At 36.4% G+C, this 23,084-nt stretch overlaps 1 protein-coding gene across 1 annotated transcript in view; it reads right to left on the bottom strand.

Moving 5' to 3' along the window:
* Positions 1-7,507: 7,507 nt before the first annotated feature.
* CIMIP6 (ciliary microtubule inner protein 6) overlaps positions 7,508-23,084 on the bottom strand; it is a 44,666-nt gene continuing 29,089 nt past the window's right edge. Inside the window, 3 exon segments of the mRNA XM_020996279.2 lie at positions 7,508-11,062; positions 11,065-11,305; positions 12,176-12,273. Coding sequence (XP_020851938.1) covers positions 10,962-11,062; positions 11,065-11,305; positions 12,176-12,273 — 440 coding nt within the window. The 3' untranslated portion in view covers positions 7,508-10,961.

The raw sequence follows: 23,084 nt of genomic DNA, 5'->3' as shown, positions 1-23,084 counted from the left end.
TCGTGTTGTTTACTTATTTTAGAAAATATCCATTTCCATTATTATGATTTTGTATTGTGTAGTTTTAGCTGGTTGAGATTAAAAGGGGAAATGGGGGCTCAGAGGCAAGAGAATAAGGAACTAAATAGCAACCAAATACCTGCAGGCAGCACTTGAGTGCTAACACATAAAACGTTTTGCAAACCTTAAAACACTAATACAAATGTGATGTATGAAAAGTCTGAGAGACATAATTTTTGGGTAATTAATCAGTTTTATTAATTATGGCTAGCAGATAATTAATAAAATGATAGTCATTTGGCTTTCTCTCACAAACCAAAGATGGATCATAAAGGCCGACCAATGCTTATATACCCTTGGATTAATGGGTGTTCTGACAAGTAGGAATCATCTCTGATTGGTTAACAATTAATGAGAGAATGAATATTATAATGATGGGTGGGCCTATTCTAATAAGGGGCTAGGGGACATGACTTTGATTATGTCATTCATACTCATCTCTACCCAGACCACCCAGCCTAAAGCAATCTCGCAATGGGACCTACCTCCACCCAAAACTGCCTGAGGGAACACAAAGGGCTGGATTCACTTAGATTAGATTCTCTTTGTAAGGTTTTTTTAGTTGGGTGGGGTCCCACCAAAGATGAAAAGCATGTACCCAGATGATTTCGGCAATCTCATCTATCATGTCCTTCAGAGATGGTTAAATAACCTACAGGGGTTTATTTCTGAATGGGGAAATAGAAAGGGAAAACCATAATCTCAATTAATAATTGGTTATTTCATACATTAAATAATCACTTCTCTCATGAGTAATGATTAGGAGAAGGAACCACACATTAGCATGTTCCTGAATTATATTGGTTATGCACTTTACTATCTGCCTTCCTTCTTATAACTATGCAGAGTGCCTACTGCCAAATTTCAGAACTTTCCCAGCCAAAAGCATTCCATTCTGGATCTAGTGTCCTCATCTCTAGAGGCAGTCAGTCCTCTGGGGGGCTTACCTCTGTACTCTCCCATTACTGGCATGTCTGTAACGCACTGGAAACAAGTTAAGAACAACTGTTACAACAGGTGTTAATCTTTTAGTTATGCCAAGCTTCACATCTTCAGATAGACAAACCCTTCTGTTTGTAATGAAATGAAGGATAGTATTTTTCCCAAAGACCATCCAAATAGGACTAGCGAAACCAAGGCACAAGTTATGTTTTTGGGGTTGGTTTTTCTCTTCCTCTTTTCCTTCCTTTCCTTTCCTTTCAGGTTTTCTGGAAAGGAAGAGATATTGGGGGACAAGCAGAAAGTTGTAGGGTTTTTTGGAGGAAGGTGGGATAAAGAAGAACATTTTTATATTACTTTTTTAGACACTCTCACACTATTTCTGACAAATCTCCTGCTGACTTTTTGATCTTCCATTTGTCTATTTCCCACATGACATCTAATTTCCCATTTAATTCTGAAACTTCAATAGAAAGATGGATAGACAATATATTTATTAAGCCCTTCTTATGTTTCCAGACAATGCTAAGTGTTGGGGATACAAAGACAATGGAATGAGTCCCTGCCCTCAAGGAGTTTACATTCTAATAGAAGAAAAACATACAGATAAAGTGCATTTGTAAAGGGAAAGTGATATATTTCTAGCATGGATATGGAAGAGAGATGAGCTTGCATATAGACAAAATAAAGGGAAAACTAGTCAATCAGAGCTCAAGATTGTTCCAAGGATGGATTCCAAGGTTCTAGTACAGAGGAGGAGGAGATGCTGGCCTGAGTGTTGAAAGCATGGCAATAATTATATCTCCTCCAATTTCTCTCTCAACCTGGCCTATCAGTTATTGGCATTCTAAAATGGAGGAACTGTTCAGATCGGTAGTATTCTTTCTTTGTCCCCAACCAGATGTTACCAAATACTCATATATAAGCATGAAAACTAATTTATCAACGTATCAAAGACTTTCAAACTTTTTGGGGGAAAAAAATCAAAAGAAAATCAGATCTTAAAAAGAAATTAAGGTCACTCTTTGGGCTCTAAAAAATTTTGCTGGACTGCATAGCTGTTTTAGAGGAACAGACCAAATGTCTGTCATAACATACTTTAAAAAAAAAAAGGGAGAGATGAGAAGCTCCCTTTCATCCAAGGAATCTTTGAAAATCCTGACTTGGGTGGAGTGACATTTGCTAACAATAAAAACAGTACACTTGGCAGACAATTATGACTACAGCATACAGGCTACACAATAGCAAGCACACCCTAAGGAATCATCCTCTGAAGACTGCCGGGAAGTTAGCTGGAACTTCAGGAACTGAAAAGCTGGCCTCTGTCTGTTATGTAAGTCACAAACTCTCACTCCACCCCATCAAAGGATTTTGAAGCTAATGCAAGAGAAGCCTTATTCTTCTCAGTACCCAAGGGATTGCCATTTCCCTTCATTTTATGTTAACCAGGGGGTGCCCAGTAAGCGTCAACAGACAGCCACTATTTTTCTTTAAAAGATTTGAAGTTCACTGACTTGTTTTTGACTCCTGTTTATGATTCACTCCATCTGTCCAGACTTATTTTACATTACTCCCCTGAGCTACTTGCTGTTCCCTAAACCCAGAATTCTATCCCCTACTTTCATACCTTTGCTTAGGCTATACCTCCATGCCTGGAATGTACTCCTTCCTCACCATGGCTTCATAAAATTTCTAGCTTCCTTCAAAGCTCAGTTCATGTGCCACTCTTCTGGGAAGGTTTTCCCTGATCCCCCTAGTTGTTAGCACATTCTCTGAAATTTCCTTAAATTTATTTATGTTGACTTATTTGTCCTTTCTGGTGGCAATGTAAGCTGCTTGAAGGCAAGATCTGGTTTTCATTTCTGCCTTTGCTTTTGTATTTCAGGGGCCTATCAAAGTGCCTTGCACTCAGTTGGTATGCTTGGTGAGTTGAATTGATTCAAGTTTCTAACCCAGTTCACATTACACAGAGTTGGGACTCTTACTTTCTGAAAATCAAAGATTTCTTCCAAGGTTCAAGCATTAACAATGGACTTGAGTTCCCTTTTTTTTTTAAACAATATTTTATTTTTTCCAATTACATGTAAAGATAGTTTTCAACATTCGTTTTTTATAAGATTTTGAGTTCCAAGTTTTTCTCTCTCCCTCTCTCCCCTTCCCCGTACCCAAGACAGCAAGCAATATAATATTGGTTATACATGTGTAATCATGTTAAGCATATTTCCACGTAAGTCATGTTGTAAAAGAAGAGAAAGAACAAAAGGGAAAACCCCCCCCCAAAAAAGTGATAACAGTGTGCTTTGATCTGCATTCTGACTCTATAGCTGTTTCTCTGGATGTGGATAACCTTTTCCATCATGAGTCTTTCGGAACTGTTTTAGATCATTGTATTGCTAAGAAGAGCTAAGTCTATGATGGTTGATCATTGTACAATGTTGTTGTTACTTCACATAATGTTCTCCTGGTTCTGATCACTTCATTCAGCATCAGTTCATGTAAGTCTTCCCAAATTTTTCTGAAATCATTTCTCATAGCACAATAGTATTCCGTTACATTCACATACCACAACTTGTTCAGCCATTCCCCAATTGATGGGCATTCCCTCAATTTCCAATTCTTTGCCACCATAAAAAGAGCTGTTATAAATATTTTTGTACATGTGGGTCCTTTTCCCTTTTTTATGCTCTCTTTGGGATACACAGCCCTAATAGTGGTATTGCTAGATCAAAGGGTACGCACAGTTTGATTGCCCTTTGGGCATATGGATCTGAGTTTCTGAAATCCTCTGTGCTTCTGATGGAGGTAGGAAGAAGCAGAAAATTCTACCCCATCTCACCTTCCTTCTTCTGATATCTATTTTTATACAAGGCTGCAAGCAGATTAAAGAGAAGAAGGGATTGAAGAACTATGGAACTCATAAGAGTCTTCAACTGTTTGAAATCATTGATAGTGAGCTAGACTTTCCACTCAATAGTCTACATTGGTGCTTTCATTGCCATCATGGACAGGGAATAAACCTGTTTTTTATTGGTATGAGAGACTTTTGGATAAAGAAACTCCCTTTACCAAATGTTAGAGGTGGATGTTGAACCAGGGTATTGACGGTTTTGAGTGCAGCTGACACTGCCTCATCATTACCATTCCTGAGTTACCTACACAATACTAGTCACCTTTTAGCACCACTCCAAGTAAAGAGAACAGAAAATAAAGCTTTCTGCAAATACAAGCTGCAGAATACTTGCTGATCTGAGCTACTAGGTGGAATTTCCTTACCTAAAGTTCCTTACACTGATGAAATCACAGGGCTGGACAAAACCAAAAGCAAACCTGGAATTCCCTGTGGTCAAACCAATCATTTATTTTTCTTTGAAAATTTCAGCATCACTTCATCCAATCTTTACCACTTTAAAATATAATTTTAGAAATGAAAACTTCTAAAGAATTAAGATGATAATCATAAAACAGAATAACTTTACTGTAATCATTTCTGATGGAAGTAGAACTTTTTTCCCCCAGTACTAGGTTTAGTCCCTCTTTTTCCATAATGAAAAAGTTCAGCCTTGGATTCATTCTTAAATAAATGACCACTTTGGTGTTAACTGGCAAATTGGTCAGTTTCTTATTGCCTAGATCTTTATTTACCCTTGAAGTACCCTTTGCCCCTGAGGCCCCTCATTCTGATTGGAAGGCTTTTCCCAGAACCTTCATTTAAGGAGGGCACTGAGACCAACCATCCCTTCATTTCCCACTAGGCTAGACTACTGCAGAGCTCTCCATCATCCTGTGCTAGGCACTTTCTCTGCCTTATCTCTTTTTCAGCTTCCTTTTATGTATTGTCTTCCTCCATTAGAACATAAGCTCTTTGAGGGCAGAGAAAGCCTTTCATTTTTGCTTATATTTGTATTCCCAGTCATTACTACATAATAAGAGCTTAATAAATGCTTGTTGACTGACTGACTTGACAACATCATGGCCCCAAAATTGTACTCAGAAAGAAAAAAAGAATCAAGAAAAAAAGATAGTCTAGTCTTTCTATATATTGTCCTAATCCAGCTCCATTGTGTGGACAAGCCTGTGTGACCTTGGCCAAGTCACCACCCCTATCTGGTTCTCATCTTTTAAATGATTGCCTATAAAATGATCTCAAAAATCCTTCCTAGCTATAAAATTCTATGCACTCTTACAATTCCCATTGGTAATACTCATTTATCATATAATGCCATATATTATTAGTTGAAAGAGTGTGGTATTACAGGGATGACTGCTAGTCTGGAGGTCAGAAAGACCTAGGTTATATCTTGCTTCTCATACACATTAGCTTCATGACCATGGATAAATCACTTAAACTCTAAACGTTAGGTGCAACTGGTTAAGACCGTAAATTACAGACAAGGAGAGTTACAATAACAATGAATTCACAGGTCTGGACTCTACCCCTCTACTTCGATTTTAAATTTTAGTCACCGTTTTTATGTGGATGTTTCTCTTCCCAACTGCACTGTAAACTCCTTGAGGATGGGAATTGTGTTTCATACTTTTTAAGAGTCCCCATGGCTATGACACGTGATCAAGCAAGGAATTTCATATAAGCAGCATGAAGGAGGCATCACAGAAATATCTGATGAAAAACGAAGATGGACCAGTCACAAAGTGAGAACAAAGGATAATCAATGAAAAACTCCAGCCTCTATTGGCATCCTCATGATGTCAAGACAATATAGGAAGGCTCTTAGCACTTTGGGTGGACCTCTTGTGATGAACTTTTGGGAAGATTTGGTCCAGTTTCATAGGATGGGTATATAAGGAAGGTGGCAATTTGCTTCCCTAGAGAGAATGAATTCACAGGTCCACTGGCATGTGATCCATGTGCAACTTTATATATAACAGATACTTGTTGAATAGTTTGATTAATGTAACTGAAAATGATTTGTAAGTGCAAAATGCCATGTACAAATAAGTCATAATCTGTTATGTATCAGAAACTTCTAACAACCCAACACACTTGTGATCATAATTTGCTTCCAAGTTTTCATGACAAAGGACATGTATTTGCCCTGTAGAAAATCATAACTTGAGTCCCAGGAATAGCAGCATTCCACAGGCTTTACTTAGAGCCTGGCCCCCTCAGGTATCTTGAAAGGGAGATCAACCCTTGTGGAGACTTGACCTTGGAGCTCCCCCTCCGGGTGTTAGAGTGCTTGTCTTTTTATCCGTCACAACAATTAAAGATACAGACAAGAAAATTTTTGCCTTCAAAATTCTTGACACTAACAAATGGTTCAGCATCAGAAATAGGGTTTGATCAAAAGAAATGACACTAAAGATGCATCACCAGCTATCTTGCAAACTTTACCCTAAGGACCACTGATCTTTTTCATTGGTCCTGCTGTACACTGTCCTGTGTTCTGTCCCCCTAAGTACTGTCTTGCTTTTCTATTTGTATCTGAAGCACTTAGCACAGTGCCTTGCAAATAGTAAGGACTTAATAAAGGCTTTTTCATCCATCCATCCATTCATTTGTAATCTGGAAATTCATCTCCTATGAAGCTTAAAAGAAAAAATAAGATTTCATAGACTTTAATATATTATTTTCAGTTATAAAAATTTTCTCCTTGGTTACTTGAAGATGGAGTTATTTTATTATGTGTTTTTCTTATTAGTACATATATTGCATTAGACTTCAGCTATTGTACTGGGTTAATCTAATGGAAAGCATGGAGCAACTATTTGCTTAAAAATAGCCTTTTCCATCACAGGGACTCCAATTTAGAAGTACTTCTGCACTTTTAATTTAATTTACATACTTTGACTTAATATATGGATCAGGTGTATAATTTAATAATTGTAGAGAAATTTGGCATCAATTTATAGAGTATTTGATTATTTTTGGTCCATAAATGTACTAGAACCAAGAAATGTGTTATGTAGGAAAATCACAGAACCTGGTGGAGACTAAAAGTCAAGAGTTCAATGGATGTCTTTTACATAATCACAAGATATATGTGGAAAAGACACTTAAAAAATACATTTACAAAGTGTTTTTTAAAAGCTAATTTTATTACAAGAACAGTACTTATTGCTATTTTTTTTCTTGTAATAAAAAACTGTAATTTCCCCAATAGATTTAAACATCTGTCATGAAGAATATACTGATTTCTTCAGTCTCCCTCACTTTTTGCATTTGATAGTTATCTCCTTCACCCAGCATCACCAGTATTCCCCCTTCCTGGGTCAATTTTTGCTTATCATTTTGATAATGATGACAGTGAGGATGGAAATGTGGGGGGGAGTAAAGAGACCCTAATCTTGCCAACTCTGATTCAAATGAATGTCTTAATGTTTACTCGCAGATATTTTATATATTCTGTAGTTAATCTGAATGGAAGTTATCATTTCCTGATAGTTCTTGTTATCACTATAAGTTTCTCATCCAGTGCAGGTTCAGCATGAGGAGACTGTTCATCAGATCTACAAAGTATGTTTACTTTGAAGGGGAAGGGTGCTGGATAAGTGGGAAGTCTGATGGGCTCTTTGAGTGTTTTATTTTTCTGCATTTGTTCCTGGGCTCCTGTGAATCCTTTGCATCTTATGCATATTTGGTGGTAAGTGAAATAAAGGCTGACTCACATTATACCCATGGGTCCGTCTTTTGGGAACATAAGAAACGAGTAATATATAAGCTTTATTTTGGAGATTTCCTTAGAGTAAAACTCCAAGGAGGGTACTTAAATAAAAGAGAAAAAAATTACCCTTTGGGGGCAAGCCTCCAGGATTCAATCTGATCCTTGTGAATCCATTGTCTTAGGAGCTACCGAGTCATGGGTTACACAAACAATCCTGACAGTGTATTACTTTAGTCATATCAAGTCAATAAGCATCTTTTTTATTGTTAAAAAACATTTATTTTTAGCTTTCAACATTCACTTCCATAAGATTTTGAGTTTTAAGTTTTTCCCTCTCCCATTTCCTCCCCCTGCCCCAGACAGTGTTCAAATCGGATATAGGCTCAATCAATAAGCATTTATTAATGCTTACTATGTGCCAGACACTATATTAAGTTCTGGGGATACAAAAAAAGGCCAGTAAGAATCTTCCCTCTTAAGGAGCTCACAATTCAATGACATAAAGATAACATGGAAACAGCCACGTACAAACAAGATATATACAGAAAATACTGGAGATAATCAGTAGAGAGAAGGGACTAGCATTGAGGATAAGGAATGGCTTCTTGTAGAAGTTGGGATTTTAGCTGGCATATGAAGAAAGCCAGGAGGAGGGAGAAAATTCCAAGCAAGGAGGAAAGCCAGTGAAGATAGCCTGAGAAAAAAGATGGGTCAATGAGGGATGTGTAAAAGGATTGCCTTGCTGCAATGAGGACCCAGTTGAGATTATGTAACATAAATTTCTAGTGTATTCAGTCAGCACAATTTCACGATTTTCTCCAGCTTCATTCAGCATTACATGAATAGGAGTGAATGTTCGAAGTTAGCCTCAGTTGAGCTTTGGTAGGGAAAGACTGGTGATAGGATAATGGAGAAAGGGATTTGAAAGAAGAGGGCAAGAATAGAGTTGAACTGGTTCACAAGGAGGTTAAGATGGGGAAGGGAGGAGAGTATAGCTAGTGCCTGAATGGCGGCCTGGGAGAGAAGTGAGGGTTTGAGAATAGTGAAATCAGTAGAGAGCTTTAGAGTAGGAGACTGGGGGGTAAAGTGGGGTGGAGATTGGACTGAGGGGGATGTAAAGTTACTGGAGCATGCATAAATAGGAGTAATTATCCTTACAAACTTTCTTTCTGAACCATTCTCCTGGACTAGATGTCAGGGGAACCGGGTTCTAGTCCTGGTTCTTCTATAACCTAGCTGTATGATTTTGGGAAAGTTCTTTAACTGCATGAATCTATTTACTGGTTTTTCATAAAATAGGGATATTAAAACTTATCCTGTTTTATAGCGATGTTTGAGAGGATAAATGGAAATAAGTACTGTGAAAATGTTTTGCAGAGTACAAAGGCAGGTGAAGTTAAAATGTTATTTAATTGGTAATGCTAGGGCTAGAGGCCATTAGCATATTCATTAATTGAGATTCTGCTTATACTTGTACCATTCATTCAACAAATGTTTTTAGAGTATGTACTATGAGTATTACTAGGTACTGAGGGAGATACAGGGACAAATTCTTTTATTAAAGATTTAATAGTTTAGTAAGAGAAATAATTTATTATAGTTTACCTCTTTGAGGTATGTGCCTAAAAATATTTTCTTAGTTTCTTCAATATTGTCTAACTTGTTGAAAGCTATTATTTTATGAATATTTAAATGAGGTTGTTGTTGTTTAGTCATTTTAACTTGAATCCGACTCTTCCTGACTCCTTTTTGGCATATTCTTGGCAAAGACACAGGAATGGTCTGCCATTTCCTTATCCACCTCATTTCATAAATGAGAAAAATGAGGTAAAATAGAGTTAAGTGACTTGCCCAGGGTCACATAGCTAATAAGTGTCTGAATCCAGATTTGAACACGGGTCTTCCTGCTTCCAGGTCCAGGACTTCATCCATTGTGCCACCTACCTGCCCCTTAAATGAAATTAGGTGGAGCCTGAGAGCCCTAAGATCCCTATATACTATGCAAAATTCACAAGTAATTATGAAATTTAAGAACATTAGTTCTTCTTGTTAGGTAATAATGATTGTAATGAACTATAGGGACCTTAATTAAAACAAATAACTAAACATAGCTGGCGAAAGAAATGTAAGTATGACTCCAATGAATTTATTAGAAATTTATGGACAGGAACTCATTTCTAACACTGTATTATCTAGAGCAATATCATTAGCCAAATGAAAAGAAATACAACAATTTCTGTATTACAACTGCTTATATTACTGAAATTGCCTTTTGACATATTTTTCAAATAATGAACTTGTGTTCAGTGGGAGCTTGAGGTAAATCTGGTATGTTAAAGCACTGTGTGAAACCATTTTTATCTTCAAGGTAATAATAAATATTACTACTAAGAGAACATGTTAGACATCAAAACTATGAAATGGTGGATTCATAGTAACTGGCTTTTGAAAAAAATGACATGATTTTGTATGTTATGGTTTCATCTTTTTATGAGGGGTGATTCTCTTGTTAATTATTAGTTTTATCACATGTAGCCATAAGAAAGGATTGAGATAGTATTCTTTTTTAAAAAACACATTTTCTTTTATGCATTTTCAATTTTATTTTCAGTTCTGAATTCTCTTCCTTTTCCTCTACCCATTGAGAAGGCAAGAAAAAACAGTACTTGTTACAAGGTATGTATAGTCATACAAAACAAATTCTTATGTTAGTCATGTTAAAAAAAAAAGGAAAAAGAAAAAGAAGAAAATATGCTTCAATTTGTACTGAGTCCATCAGTTCTCCATCTGCAGGTGAACAGTGGATATATTTCATTATCATTCTAATATTAAAACAGCTATTCACAATCATAGCTCATATTTATATAGCACTTTATAGTTTACAAAGTGCTTCCCCCACAGTATTCTCTCAGAGGTGAGAGGAATAGCATAAATATTCTTATCATATTTCTAAAGACAAGAAAGATCTGGAGAAGTTAAGGGGTTTTGCCATTATCACTAAGCTAGGTGTCCTAATTTTAACTTCAGTGGAATTGTTACCCAAAATGTCTGATCTCAAAATGTAAACAAAGTAGTTGAAGGAAACAGCAATCAAATTCCTCTACAATCCTTGCAGCGTCTAGGTTTTTCAGAAAACAAAGTATGACACTATTATTTTTTAGACAAAGGAGTACCACGTTCTCTCTAAAAATAAGCTGGGGTCAGCTTGTATTTTTGGTTATTGGTACTAGAAAAGCAAACAGCTGTCAGTATAGTGAATTTAGATTCTTTCCATTTCAGGAACTAATGGGAGTATCAGTGACTGTGTTATTTGTTGTGGGTAACCTATCTGCTGATTTTTCAAAAACTCTGTTTGATTGGTGGATATAAAGGCTCCTCCTTGGTAGGAAGGATAAAATTTACTTTAGCTGTCCCAGAAATTCCTGGACTCTTTTGTTTGCTGTGAGGTATGCTTTGGTTGCCTCTTTGACGTCTGTTTCTGATAAGTGACATTCAGAAATTGATGACCTTTCGGGTTGGCAGGGACTGGATGAGGTCTCTGTACTTGTCGTTGAGTTTCCTCTCTCTGTTTTTGACTGCTCTGGTAAGCATGACCCTGGAGCACTTTGGAATACTTCTGTTCCCTTAGGAACTATTGGTCCTCTGACTGGTTTTATATCTGTCTGCTGAAAAGCTCCATGATGCTGGAAAGGGAAACAAGGTTGACGTTAACCAGGGGCACATAGGCAGTTAGCAGATGCAGCTGTGAGCTGAGTTCATTTATTAGCTCAAGTATTGGCATTGCATCCATTTGTTTCTCTGCCTCTGCTGGCTATCAGCCTGGGCTCTAATACCAAAAGGCAAAGGAATAATGACTGGTCTGTCAGCATTTTTTATTGATGAAATGAGAGCATGACAGAAAAGCTGAGAAAAAAAAAGTCAGGGAAAATGCATCTTGTTTTCTAGGGTTCATAACTGTGCTGTCTTTAGGATTGTATAACTTGCATGTTTTTCCTCTTTATAGGGCAAGTTATATGAGATTTAATTTATAGTTGCATGGGTTGATATAGACATGATTTTTCAACTACTGTTTTTATGAGGCAAAAGATTATGACAGCATCCCAAATGACTATTAGTTTGACACACAAAGCTATTATAATGAAATGTAAAAACGAACATCTATAGCTGGGGAAAAGTGTGGTAAAAGAATATTTAATGAAAAGGAACTTTATGCTAATACATATGAACCACATTGAAGTATGTAAAACCTTACCTTATAAGAATGATTTAAATGAACAATGAGTAATTTATAAAAAAATTAAAAAGGCAATTTATAAAAAATGACATTCTGTGACAGGACATTATAATATAATACATTGCTAGAGAATTATAAATTACTAGTTAAAAATTTAAAAGAAGAACGTTTCAACTTTCAAACTAAAGATCATTGCTAAAAACAACTTTTTTAATGTAATATTTTAAGAGTGTATTGTAACTCCAATAAGTAAAACATTCTACAATAGATTTACCAAATCTAAATATTCCTAATTAATTATTTCTAAATTCTGTCTTACCTTTGGTGGCAAACTTTTTCTGAACAGATGTATAAAAGGAAAACGATGTGAAAATTTGTTTTCAATTACTGGTAAGGTGTCTGAAATTGCTAATGGAACTAAGAAAAAAGCATTTTCGTGAAATTAGATGGGCATTAACAATTGTAAAAGGAGATACAACACCTTAAAAACTTAACATATATGCTTTAATTAAAAATATTAGTAAAATTAAGCTGGGTCTATATGTAAATCATGTTATATAAATCTAATGTACACATTTTTGAGAGGTAATAAATTCTTTATCATTTGCATATGAAAAGAACCAACTGGAATTTCCAAATAAGCAATATAAAATTACTAAATATTCTTATAACTAATATTAATTCAATGATGACTTAAATGATTTATTTAGAAACACAGACATTTCCAGGCCATTTCCAAACCATGTCACCTACACTCTGTCCATCCTCCTCATCCCCTTTCCACTGGAATGCAAACTCCACCACCTGGGACTCTGGGCTCTGAAAGGTGAGCTTTTGCTTTATTTCACTCAATACCAGGGAACCATTTCACCTCCTGGACATTTTCAAACCATGCCACATATGCTACCCCCTTGCAGATGTAAGTTCCTTTATATCAGGGACTGTCTTGCTTGCTTGTATTTATTTGTATCCCTAGCACCTTAGCACAGGATCACATATAGACTTCTCTCTGGCATTTAATCTCTTCACAACCTAGCCCTAACCTGCCTTAGGACAGTTCCTCATACATAGTAAGCATATAAAATTATCTTTTCACTTATTCATTTATATATAAATATTAGAAAAAATATGCACATTCACCCCAGTATGGTATCAGGGAAAGAGCACTAACTTCATAATCAAAGGATTTAGTTTTGAATCCTGTTACTTTCCATGTAACTTTGGGCAAGCCACAATTTCATAGAGCATTATTTTTCTTATCTATAATATGGAAAAGTTGGATAAGATGGCTTCTGAGGTCAGCTCTATGATCCTAATCTCTTTCTTAACTAAATTCCTCAAAGAAATTGCTTCACTTTTATTTAAACCTTCCACAATCTGACTTCAGGCATTAATCACTCAACTGAAACTGCCTTTTCCAAAATCAATAATGATCTCTTAATTACCAAATACCCTAATGGGACTTTCTCAGTCCTTATTCATCTTGAACCTCTGCAGCATTTTATACTATTAATTACTTTTCTGCTATATACTCTCATGACACTGATCACTCTTCTTTTAAAAATTAAATAATTTATTTTCCCCAATTAAATGTAAAAACGATCTTAAGTTTTTTTCAAATTTTGAGTTCCAAATTATTTTGCCTCCCCCTTCCTCCTCTCCCCACCTCACTGAGAAGGCAAGCAATTTGACATAGGTTATACATAGGCAATCATGAAAAACATATTTCCATGTAAGTGATGCTGTGAAAAAACACAGAACAAAAAAAAAATTAACAAGAAAAATGAAGTCAAGAAAAAACATGCTTCAATCTGCATTGACTCCATCAATTTTTTCTCTGGAAATGGATAGCACTTTTTATCATAAGTCCTTCCAAATTGTCTTGACTGTATTGTATTGCTAAGAATAGCTAAGTTATTCACAGTTGATCATCATACAACATTGCTCTTCCTGTATACAATGTTCTCCTGGTTCTGCTCATTTTACTTTGCATCAGTGCATGTAAGTTTTTCCAGGTTTTTCTCAAAGTATCATTTCTTATAGCACATTAGTATTCCATCACAATCATATACAGCAAATTCTTCAGCCATTCCCCAATTGATGGACATCACCTCAATTTCCAATTATTTGCCACCACAAAAAGAGCCATTATAAATGTTTTTGTACATGTAAGTCCTTTTACTATTTGTTGTTGTTTTTTAACCTCTTTGGGATACAGACCTAGTAGTAGTATTGCTTTTATGGAGTATGAATGGTTTTATAGCCCTTTGGGCATAATTCCAAATTCCAAATTCCTACAGAATGGCTGAATCAGCATACAACTTCACCAATGTGCATTAGTGTCTTAATTTTCCCACATTCCCTTCAACATTTGTCATTCTCCTTTTCTGTCATATTAGCCAATCTAATTTGTAATTCTCTAATCAAAAATGATTTAGAGCATTTTTTTATATGACTATAGATAGCTTTGATTTCTTTGTTTGAAAATTGCCTGTTCACATCCTTTGACCATTTATCAATTGAGGAATGGCTCTTACTTCTATAAATTTTACTCAGTTTGTTAAATATTTGAGAAATGAGGTCTATATCAGAAAAACTGGCTGTAAATTTTTTTCACAGTAATAATTACTATGTATTTCCCTCCATCCTATTTCCCCATCTCTCTCTCCTTTCACCCTGTCCATTCTGAAAAGTGTTTTGCTTCTGACTTTTATCTTCCCCAATCCATCCTCCCTTCAATAGCTCCCCACCCCCTACCTTCTCTTATTCTCTTACACCCTTCTCCTACTACTTTCCTGTATGGTAAGATAGATTTCTACACTCAACTAAGTGTGTATGTTATTCCCTCTTTGAGCCAATTTCAATGAAAGTAAGGTTGTGTGTTCCCCGCCACTACCCCCACCCCATCTTCCTCTCCACCATAAAATCTCTTTTGTTCCTCTTTTGTCAGATAATTTAACCCCATTCTACCTCTCCCTTTCCCCTTCTCCCAGAGCATTATTTTTCCTCCCTCTTATTTTTTTTTTGATAATCATCCCATCATATTCAACTCACACCTGTGCCCTCTATGTATTCACTTTCTCACTGCCTTAATAATAAGAATGTCTTTAGGAATTACAAGTATCATTTTCCCACATAGGAATGTAAAAAGTTTAACCTTATTGAATCCATTATGATTTCTCTTTCCTGTTTACCTTTTTATGCTTCTCTTGAGAGCCTTGTATTTGAAAGTCAAACTTTCTATTCAGCCTTGGTCTTTTCACCGGGAATGCTTAGAAGTCTTCTATTTCAGTTGACTATCAATTTTCCCCCTAAAGGATTATACTCAAGTTTTGCTGGGTAGGTGATTCTTTGTTTTAATCCTAGATCCTTTACCTTCTAGAATGTCATATTCCAAGTTCTCTTGTCTTTCCCATTCTATTGTTTTCTTCTATTTTTTTTGCATTGCTCCTTTAAGAAAACTTTTTTTTATCTCTCCTTGCTATTCTCTAGAATTCTGCATTCAGTCAGGTGTATCTTTCCCTTTCTTCTTTCCCTTTCACTTTCCTTCTTTCCTATTTGTAAAGTAGCTTAGCATGGGTTTAATTTTTACCTCTATGAGTTTGACTACAAAAATCTATATATATACAGCTCTAGTCTTTCTCCTTAGGTCCAGTCCCAAATCAATTGCTCCTAGATATTTTACATGAAATGTTCCATAGACAATCCAAACTCAACATGTCAAAAACTGATTTCTTTATCTTTTCTCCAAAACTTATTCCTCTTCTGAAACTCCATATTTCTATCAAAGGCACCACCATCCATCTAGGATTGTAACTTTAGCGTCATGCTCAATTCCTCTCTTACTTCATAATATATCCAAATAGTTTATCGCCACAATATCTCTTGCATCCATCTCCTTTTCTTCACTCACAAAGCACCACCCAAGTTCAGGTCCTTGTCACCTCCCTCTTCAACTACTGAAATGGCTTCCTAATGGTCTCCCTGCTTCAAGTCTCTCCCTCTTTCCAATTTATTTTCAAATAGGTTCCAAACTGATTTTCCTAAAGTATAAATCTGACTGTATCACTTTCCTACTCAATAAATTACAGGGGTTTCCTGTTAACTCCAGGATAAAATACAGACTCCTCTCTTTGGTATTTAAATCTCTAAAGCCCCAACCTGTCTTTCCGGCCTTATTGTGCATACTCCCGTGACATAAACTAGAGTGATTAGCTAGTGAGCAACAAGATGGCAGACCAGACATTCTCTCCAACCTCCATGAGTCCTCACTCAGACCTCCCCAGAACAGAAATTATGCTCCAAAGATAAAGCAATTGTAGCTGATTCCACGGTCTAGGACACCAAGAATCCAAAAGAAAGTTAAAAAATCCTTAAAACTCAGGAACTGACACTCATTGAACCTAAGTTCACCTGACACTTCCTCCTCCCCCACCTCCTACACCACCAGCAGTGAGGCTGCACTAACAGACCCAAGGATACAACATAGGTTTACATCAAAACCCAGTCCTAAATTTCAGTCTCCCCATACCTCTTTCCAGTGCCCTAGAGACCCTGGTGCAAGGCCAAAGAACTAAGGAAGAGAGGGAGTGGGACAGATCTCTAGGACAGGGCACTGCTAGTGGGGAACTGTGCAGCACTCCACCAAGCCTGAGGTAATAAAAGCATCCAGGTGGGGCCAGTTCTAGCCACTCAAAGATCAGTTGGGGCAGAGACCTGGGAGGATGAACTATGAATCACCCAATGTGGGGGAAGGCTGAGATGCTTTAAGCCCACCCCAAGGAAACCTCAATAGAAAGGGAGGGAATCAGAAGTGGATAATAAGGAAAATAAGGGGGGGAGGGTAAGACTGAAAGTACCAAAGATTCCAGGAAGAAGAAATCTTAAACTTTGACTATACACAGATAAACCAACAGGAAAAACAGTAACAACAAAAGGAAATATGGCCACCAGATGTAGCAAATGAGTTCAGGCATCTACAAGTAAATAATGCAAAATGAAGGATAATGATACAACATGTGAAGTTCTATGGAAGTTCGGGAGAACCTGGAACCATAACATACTATTACAGATTTTTTAAAAGGCAATCAGTGTTAAGTGACTTGCACAACTAGTAAGTGTCTGATGCCAGAACTGAACTCAGGTCCTCCCGACTCCAGGGCCAGTGCTCTATCCACTGCACTACCTAGCTACCCTTTTCCTGAATTGTTTAAATGAGAGACAAGTAATATGAGAACATACATCAAAAATAATGAGCCAAAACTTGAATCTGCAATGATAAGGAAGCCTTATCAAAGAAGCAAAAGAGAGAATAACAAATTGGAAATGCAAATACACAAAAGTGAAAGACAACCTAAAGAAGAGAAGCAAAATAAAAACATTAAAAGAAAATATGTTCACTATGCAAGCAAGAAATACGGATCTCGAAGACGGGATGCAGCAATACAACCTAAGGATCATAGGTCTCCCAGAAAAGCACAACAGGACAAAAAACCTTAGCAGTATATGAAGGAAAAAACAGAAGAGAACATCCCAGAACTTCTAAACATAGAACATGAAATTCCAATGGAAAGAATTCACAAATTGCCTCCAGAAAAAACCCAAGGCTGCAAAAACTCCAAGACACATAATTTAACATTTCAATTCAGATATAACAAGTTCTGCAAGCCATCAGGAGAAAGACCTTAGAATATAATGGAAAGGACATTTGAATACTGCAAGACTATTCTACAGTCACTAGAAAAAGGAGAAGGGAATGGAATAATGTGTCCCAAAGGGCACTGGAGCTCAAAAAGTAGCCCAGGATGGCCTATCCTGAAAATCCGAGCTTCTAAAGACAGAGCAAAAAAATATGGACTTCAATAATAAAGAGTTCCAAATATTTTTAGAAAGAAAACCAGAACTAAAAGACTATTTGCCATCTCACACATCCCAAACAATAGAAATGTAGAAGGAGTGAATAAATGCAGACCAGCAACAGAAAGATTAGTAAGAGACTTTTTTCTAAATGGATCCAAGGAGACAGGGGTGAAGGTGGAAATCTGGGAGAAGCAACAATGAAAAGGTGGATGGAGGCATTATGGAAAGAACTTGGTGACACTCTGCCTACAGGTGAATGCTTCTTTTGTGAGACTACATTACAGCATGGGAGGATACATGAAAGAGGGAGAGGGAAACAAGGGGATAGATACGAGTGAGTTATATGCTGGGTAAAATAAAGGGCTAGCAATGAGAGGAAGGTGACCCCTGTGGTCCCAGAAATAAAAAGAGCCCACAAGGGAATGGGTGAGCAGCTAGTACTCATGCTTCACCCAGTATTCATAATCTCAAAGCCTCCTCCTGTATCCCCTATATTCAACTTGTTGCCAAGAGTTATCAACTGTACTGACACATCTATTCATTTTTTCCCCTTTCTCTTTATTCATACGATCATCATTCTAGTTTAGGGCTTCATCACCATTTGCCTACCAATGGTGCCAATATTAAACAGAAATGGATCCCTATAGATCATATGTTGACTTAGAAAACCATAAATTAGAGCTGTCTTTATATATGAATAAGTGTAAAATCCCCAAATCATACCCTGCTTCAAAGTTTAGCCATCTATCTGTTAGAGTTAGAAGGGCTTAAGTTTCCACAGGTAGAATAATGCAGAGATTTAAAGAACAGCAGCTCTAGGAAGTAGTACACTGTAGGTGGGCTCAGGCTTAGCCAATAAAAAGTAAGTTGATGGTTCCATAAAGATCCCCAAAATCAAGATAAGGGTCAAGCCAGCTCAGACCAGTTAGGGTCAACCTGAGGACACCTGAAAAATGTTAGTGCGCCTGCTTAATGAGCTTCATTACTATTATCTGACACACCCTGCATAAAATTAGAGCCTCATTAATGAGTCATGGGACATATGACCAAGGGAGGGGGAACATACTTGAGCATATCAAGGGGAAACATGTAAGGAAAGGTGTAACCTGGGAAGGGATGGACCAATCTAGGCCGGGGAGGTTTCACGCTGAATTCAACTGTATAAAAGCACACTTGCCCTTGAACTCAGGGCCCACCCCTCCTGAAGAGGGGTGGAGCCCGCTTCTGGCCAGAAATGTCTAAATCCTCTGGACTTTCTCTGTAATAAACTTTCTTGATACTAAATTTTTGGTGTCAAGCCTATTTCTAACATATCCATGTGAGCCATTTTAATATCTGCCTTGCAGTTGTCCCCACCCTCCCCCAACTCTAGGATATTTTGCATTCTGTTATTTTATTGAGTGTGTCTTGATAGGTTTACTCTTGTTTTATATAATTTGTAGTTATTTTGAATGGAATTTATAATTTCCTGCTAGTTTTTTCTTGGTATATAAAAATGCAGATGATTATTGTAGATTTTGTATCCTATTTAATTATTTTGATAAATTTCTTTGCTGATCATCTGGAGTTTTCTAAATAAATCATTACATTGTTTCAGATTTGGTCTCCTCTTTGATATTACACCTGTAATTTTTCTCTCTGTCTTATTGCTATAGTTAGCATTTATAGCCTTCAGTTAAATAATAGTTGTTGGAGGAGAAGTGCAATCTTTACTTCACTTCAATGCTTACTAGAAAATCTTCTAGTATTTCTCTATTATAAATAATCCTAGCTTTCAGTTTTAAATATGTACTTTCTATCACATTAAAAACAGTTCTTCCAAGTCCTGATTTTAAGGGTTTTTAGTATAAACAAGTGCCATATTTTGTTTAATTGTTCTTTACTTACTTTATCTTGTCTCCCTAGCTACACTGTTATCGACATGAGGGCAGGAAACATGTTCACATGTTTACATGCCTTACAGCAACTACATACAATATAAATGGAATATATGTGTAGCTATGGGCACATAGGGGGCACTGAAATAAATCCTTTCTGATTTGATTCATTCCAAGTCGAGTCAGCCTTAATTCTGCTGAACACTATAAATTGGTTCTAGTCTCTTTCACAGTTACATGTCATTTAATGGTAGAACCTGAGATGTCCCTAAGAGTACAAAGAAGCAAAGCACTGGCTCTGTCCTGGAGCAATCTAGACCGACAAGGTGGATTAAAGCCATCTAAATCCATTTTTGATTCTTAGCACTGGAGATTACACACTGTGAGTCTAGTCATTTAGAGATACAGTCGATAGAATTAGAACGTTTGGGTTACAAATGAACTAGAGTAGTTTGGCTGCACTGACTCTGGATAAGGAAATTGTAGCTACCAGTTGTGGTCAATAAGTTTATTAGTTTTGTTCAACTGTTTTCTTTCTTCCCCTGTTACAAGGTAGAGAAGTGTAGGCAGGCAATTTACTAGGAAGTGATAGTGGTATAAAAAAAAATCCATGAATAAAGCGCTAAAAAAAAAAAAACCCTCAACCCCAGTAACTCTAGTCTAGTGTTTGTTGGTCAGAATCAAGTTACAGTGTGACAAAAGTTAATACTAAATTTTAAATAATGATTCAAGATCGTAAGGCAGCCCTAAATTGTTCAAATGGTATTAAAATACTTATGTAGTCTGTCTTTATTTGTTTATTGGATCCTTTTAGTATGAGCGGAAAAGGATAGGAAGTAAAATTTTAGTTATTGTGGAGGAAAAGGGGTCTTTTATCTTAAAAAAAAACCCCTAAAGTCTTAATCCAGACTACATATCAATCAATTAACACATTTTAAAAGCACTTTCTCTGACATTGGCACCGTGCTAAATGCTGGGGATATAAAGAAAGGCAAAAAATGTCCCAAGAATTTACATTTTAATGGGGTAGCTAACATGTATATAAATAAGTACAGACAAGATAAATATAGAATAGATGGAAGTTAACCTGTATTCATTCCTTTCCAAATTAGATAAGTTTATTGACTATATCACTTCAACTACCACTATTTCTTTTTGTTCCTACATCTTAAATGTTAAAATGAAACATAAAAAATATTTTTCAGACTGGACCTTAACTATTTGCTTAAATCTTGTTAACCAAAACTTAAAGTAATGTTAGTAGATGATCTAAAAACTGAGATTTTTAGCACCCTTCGCTCTCTTTTCCATGACTGCAACTGTCATCTTGTAATGGAAGAGGGATAGGACAAGATTGAGGGACACTTTCTAAGTAGAGAAATCTAACCAAGACCGTAACAAGATTCTCCAAACCAAATCAGAGTATGCTCTGATAATTGGTGGCTTTAAAGCAAAAACTGCAAAGGAGTGAAAGGTAAAAAAAATATGTTGGAAGATATTATTTTGGATGATGACATAAAGCAAGCCAAAGGCTTATAGATTATTTAAAAACCTCACATTGGTTTTGCTACCTACTACTTGAGTGGTCTTGGGCAAATCACTTAACTTCTCTGGGTCTCAGTTTCTCCAGTTCTATATCTATCAGTCTATCATATCATTCTTTCTTTGAGAAAAGAATCAGAAGGCAATGAATGTGGTATCATATAGCATCAAAAAAATTAATATGAATACCTTTTAACTGACAGGAAATGACTGGCTATCAACATGGAATCATTTTAGATTAAGTTGACAATGTGCAGTTAGATCATTGACTGGTTGGAGTAAAAGTCTACATTAATATCAAATTAGAAGAAAGAATAAAGATAAGAAAATGATATCAAAGGCAATTACAACAGCTCCAACCAGACATATTTAAATAATATATTGGCTCTGAAATATAGGAAATGAATAAAAATAATGACATTATCTCTGATTATTACCATTTCTTAGAGAAGTTTAAATGACAACAATACAGAAAGAACCTCAGTCAGGAAACATTTGATCTTACTGCCAAGGACAACATAAGTTTAGAGTATAAGCTCAGTTGTAAAACATAGAAGAAGATGATAGTAGATTATGAGCAGTATCATTTTATAAAATAACAAGTAATGGAAGAGGAAACAAGCTTACTGAAAGCTTAATGTGAGACCTCACTAAACTAAATGTACCAAAAAACATTTATACATGAAACTGGTAGAAAGACAACTATATGTGAAATGAAACCAATCTGCCAGTATTTCTACAGTGATCTTTACTAATCACATATGACAATAGAGCTACTATGCACCATTTTAACACCCAAGTATTTGATGAGCCATGTAAGGAAATGAAAAAGGCACTCAAGAACAAAAAATCAGGGGCAGCTAGGTGGCGCAGTGGATAGAGACTACCCTTGGAGTCAGGAGGACCTGAGTTCAAATCTGGCCTCAGACACATTATACTCACTAGCTGTGTGACCTTGGGCAAGTCACTTAACAACTGCCTCACCAAAAAGCAAAAAAAAAAAAATCAACAAATGTCCTTGGATTTCTCCAAATATGTTAGGAGGAAGCTCAAGGGTGACATTTTAAAAGGTATTCAGACACAAATTTCAAGCTATCTCAAAGAAAAAATTCTAAAAGAATGGAAGACACATGAGTAATAATGCCCCCCAAAAGAAACTGAGAAGACATTAGTAATAACCAATCTACATGCTACTTTCTCAACCCCATAAAATAACGGTGAGAACAGCCAATGTGTATATTGAGGATATATTTGATGAAGGATCAGGACTGCAGATTTAAATAAGCAATGGTTCAAATGTTGTAAGTCTCAGTTGAGAATATGAAGATCCCACTGAGTTCGCTTCCATGTGTATATTAAGGTCATACAGCACTCTTTGATAAGAACAATAATAGCATCTCCTTTCTTACGGATATAAAACCCTTCTCAAGTACATTCAGATTTATGGTCATTCTTTGGTCGCTATTTATTAAAACCTACGTCTCTAAGCCCCTATTCAATGACTCTGTACCTGACCAAATCAGATGATCACAAAATCAGAGCAGACGTTTAATATAAGAGAATAGCAAAGGAAATGGATCAGATGTTAAAATTAAATGTTCCCGTTACCAATTCTAAATGGCTGCTACCCTTCAAATGTCCCTGGAAGCATTAAGTGATTCCTCAATTACTCTTTCTCTCAAATATAGCATGAGAAGGATATAACACTCTCCATCACTTCTCCATCATGCCCCATGTTGGATACTATCTTTCCCATTCCCCCCAACCATTTTTCAATTTTCTTTTGTGTGTTGTTTTCCTTCATTAGACTATAAGGTCTTTTGAGGGCGGGGACTGTATTTATCATATTTTTATCATATTTGTAGCACACCACTTGGCACGCGGCAGGTGCTTGATAAATGTTTAGTGACTGAGGTATCAGTTCACTCATAGGTGAGGGCTAGAGGCTAG

Source organism: Phascolarctos cinereus, unplaced genomic scaffold, assembly GCF_003287225.1.
Source record: "Phascolarctos cinereus isolate Bilbo 61053 unplaced genomic scaffold, phaCin_HiC Scaffold_2;HRSCAF=192, whole genome shotgun sequence".
Taxonomy (NCBI): domain Eukaryota; kingdom Metazoa; phylum Chordata; class Mammalia; order Diprotodontia; family Phascolarctidae; genus Phascolarctos; species Phascolarctos cinereus.
This window is presented reverse-complemented; position numbering and strand designations above follow the sequence as displayed.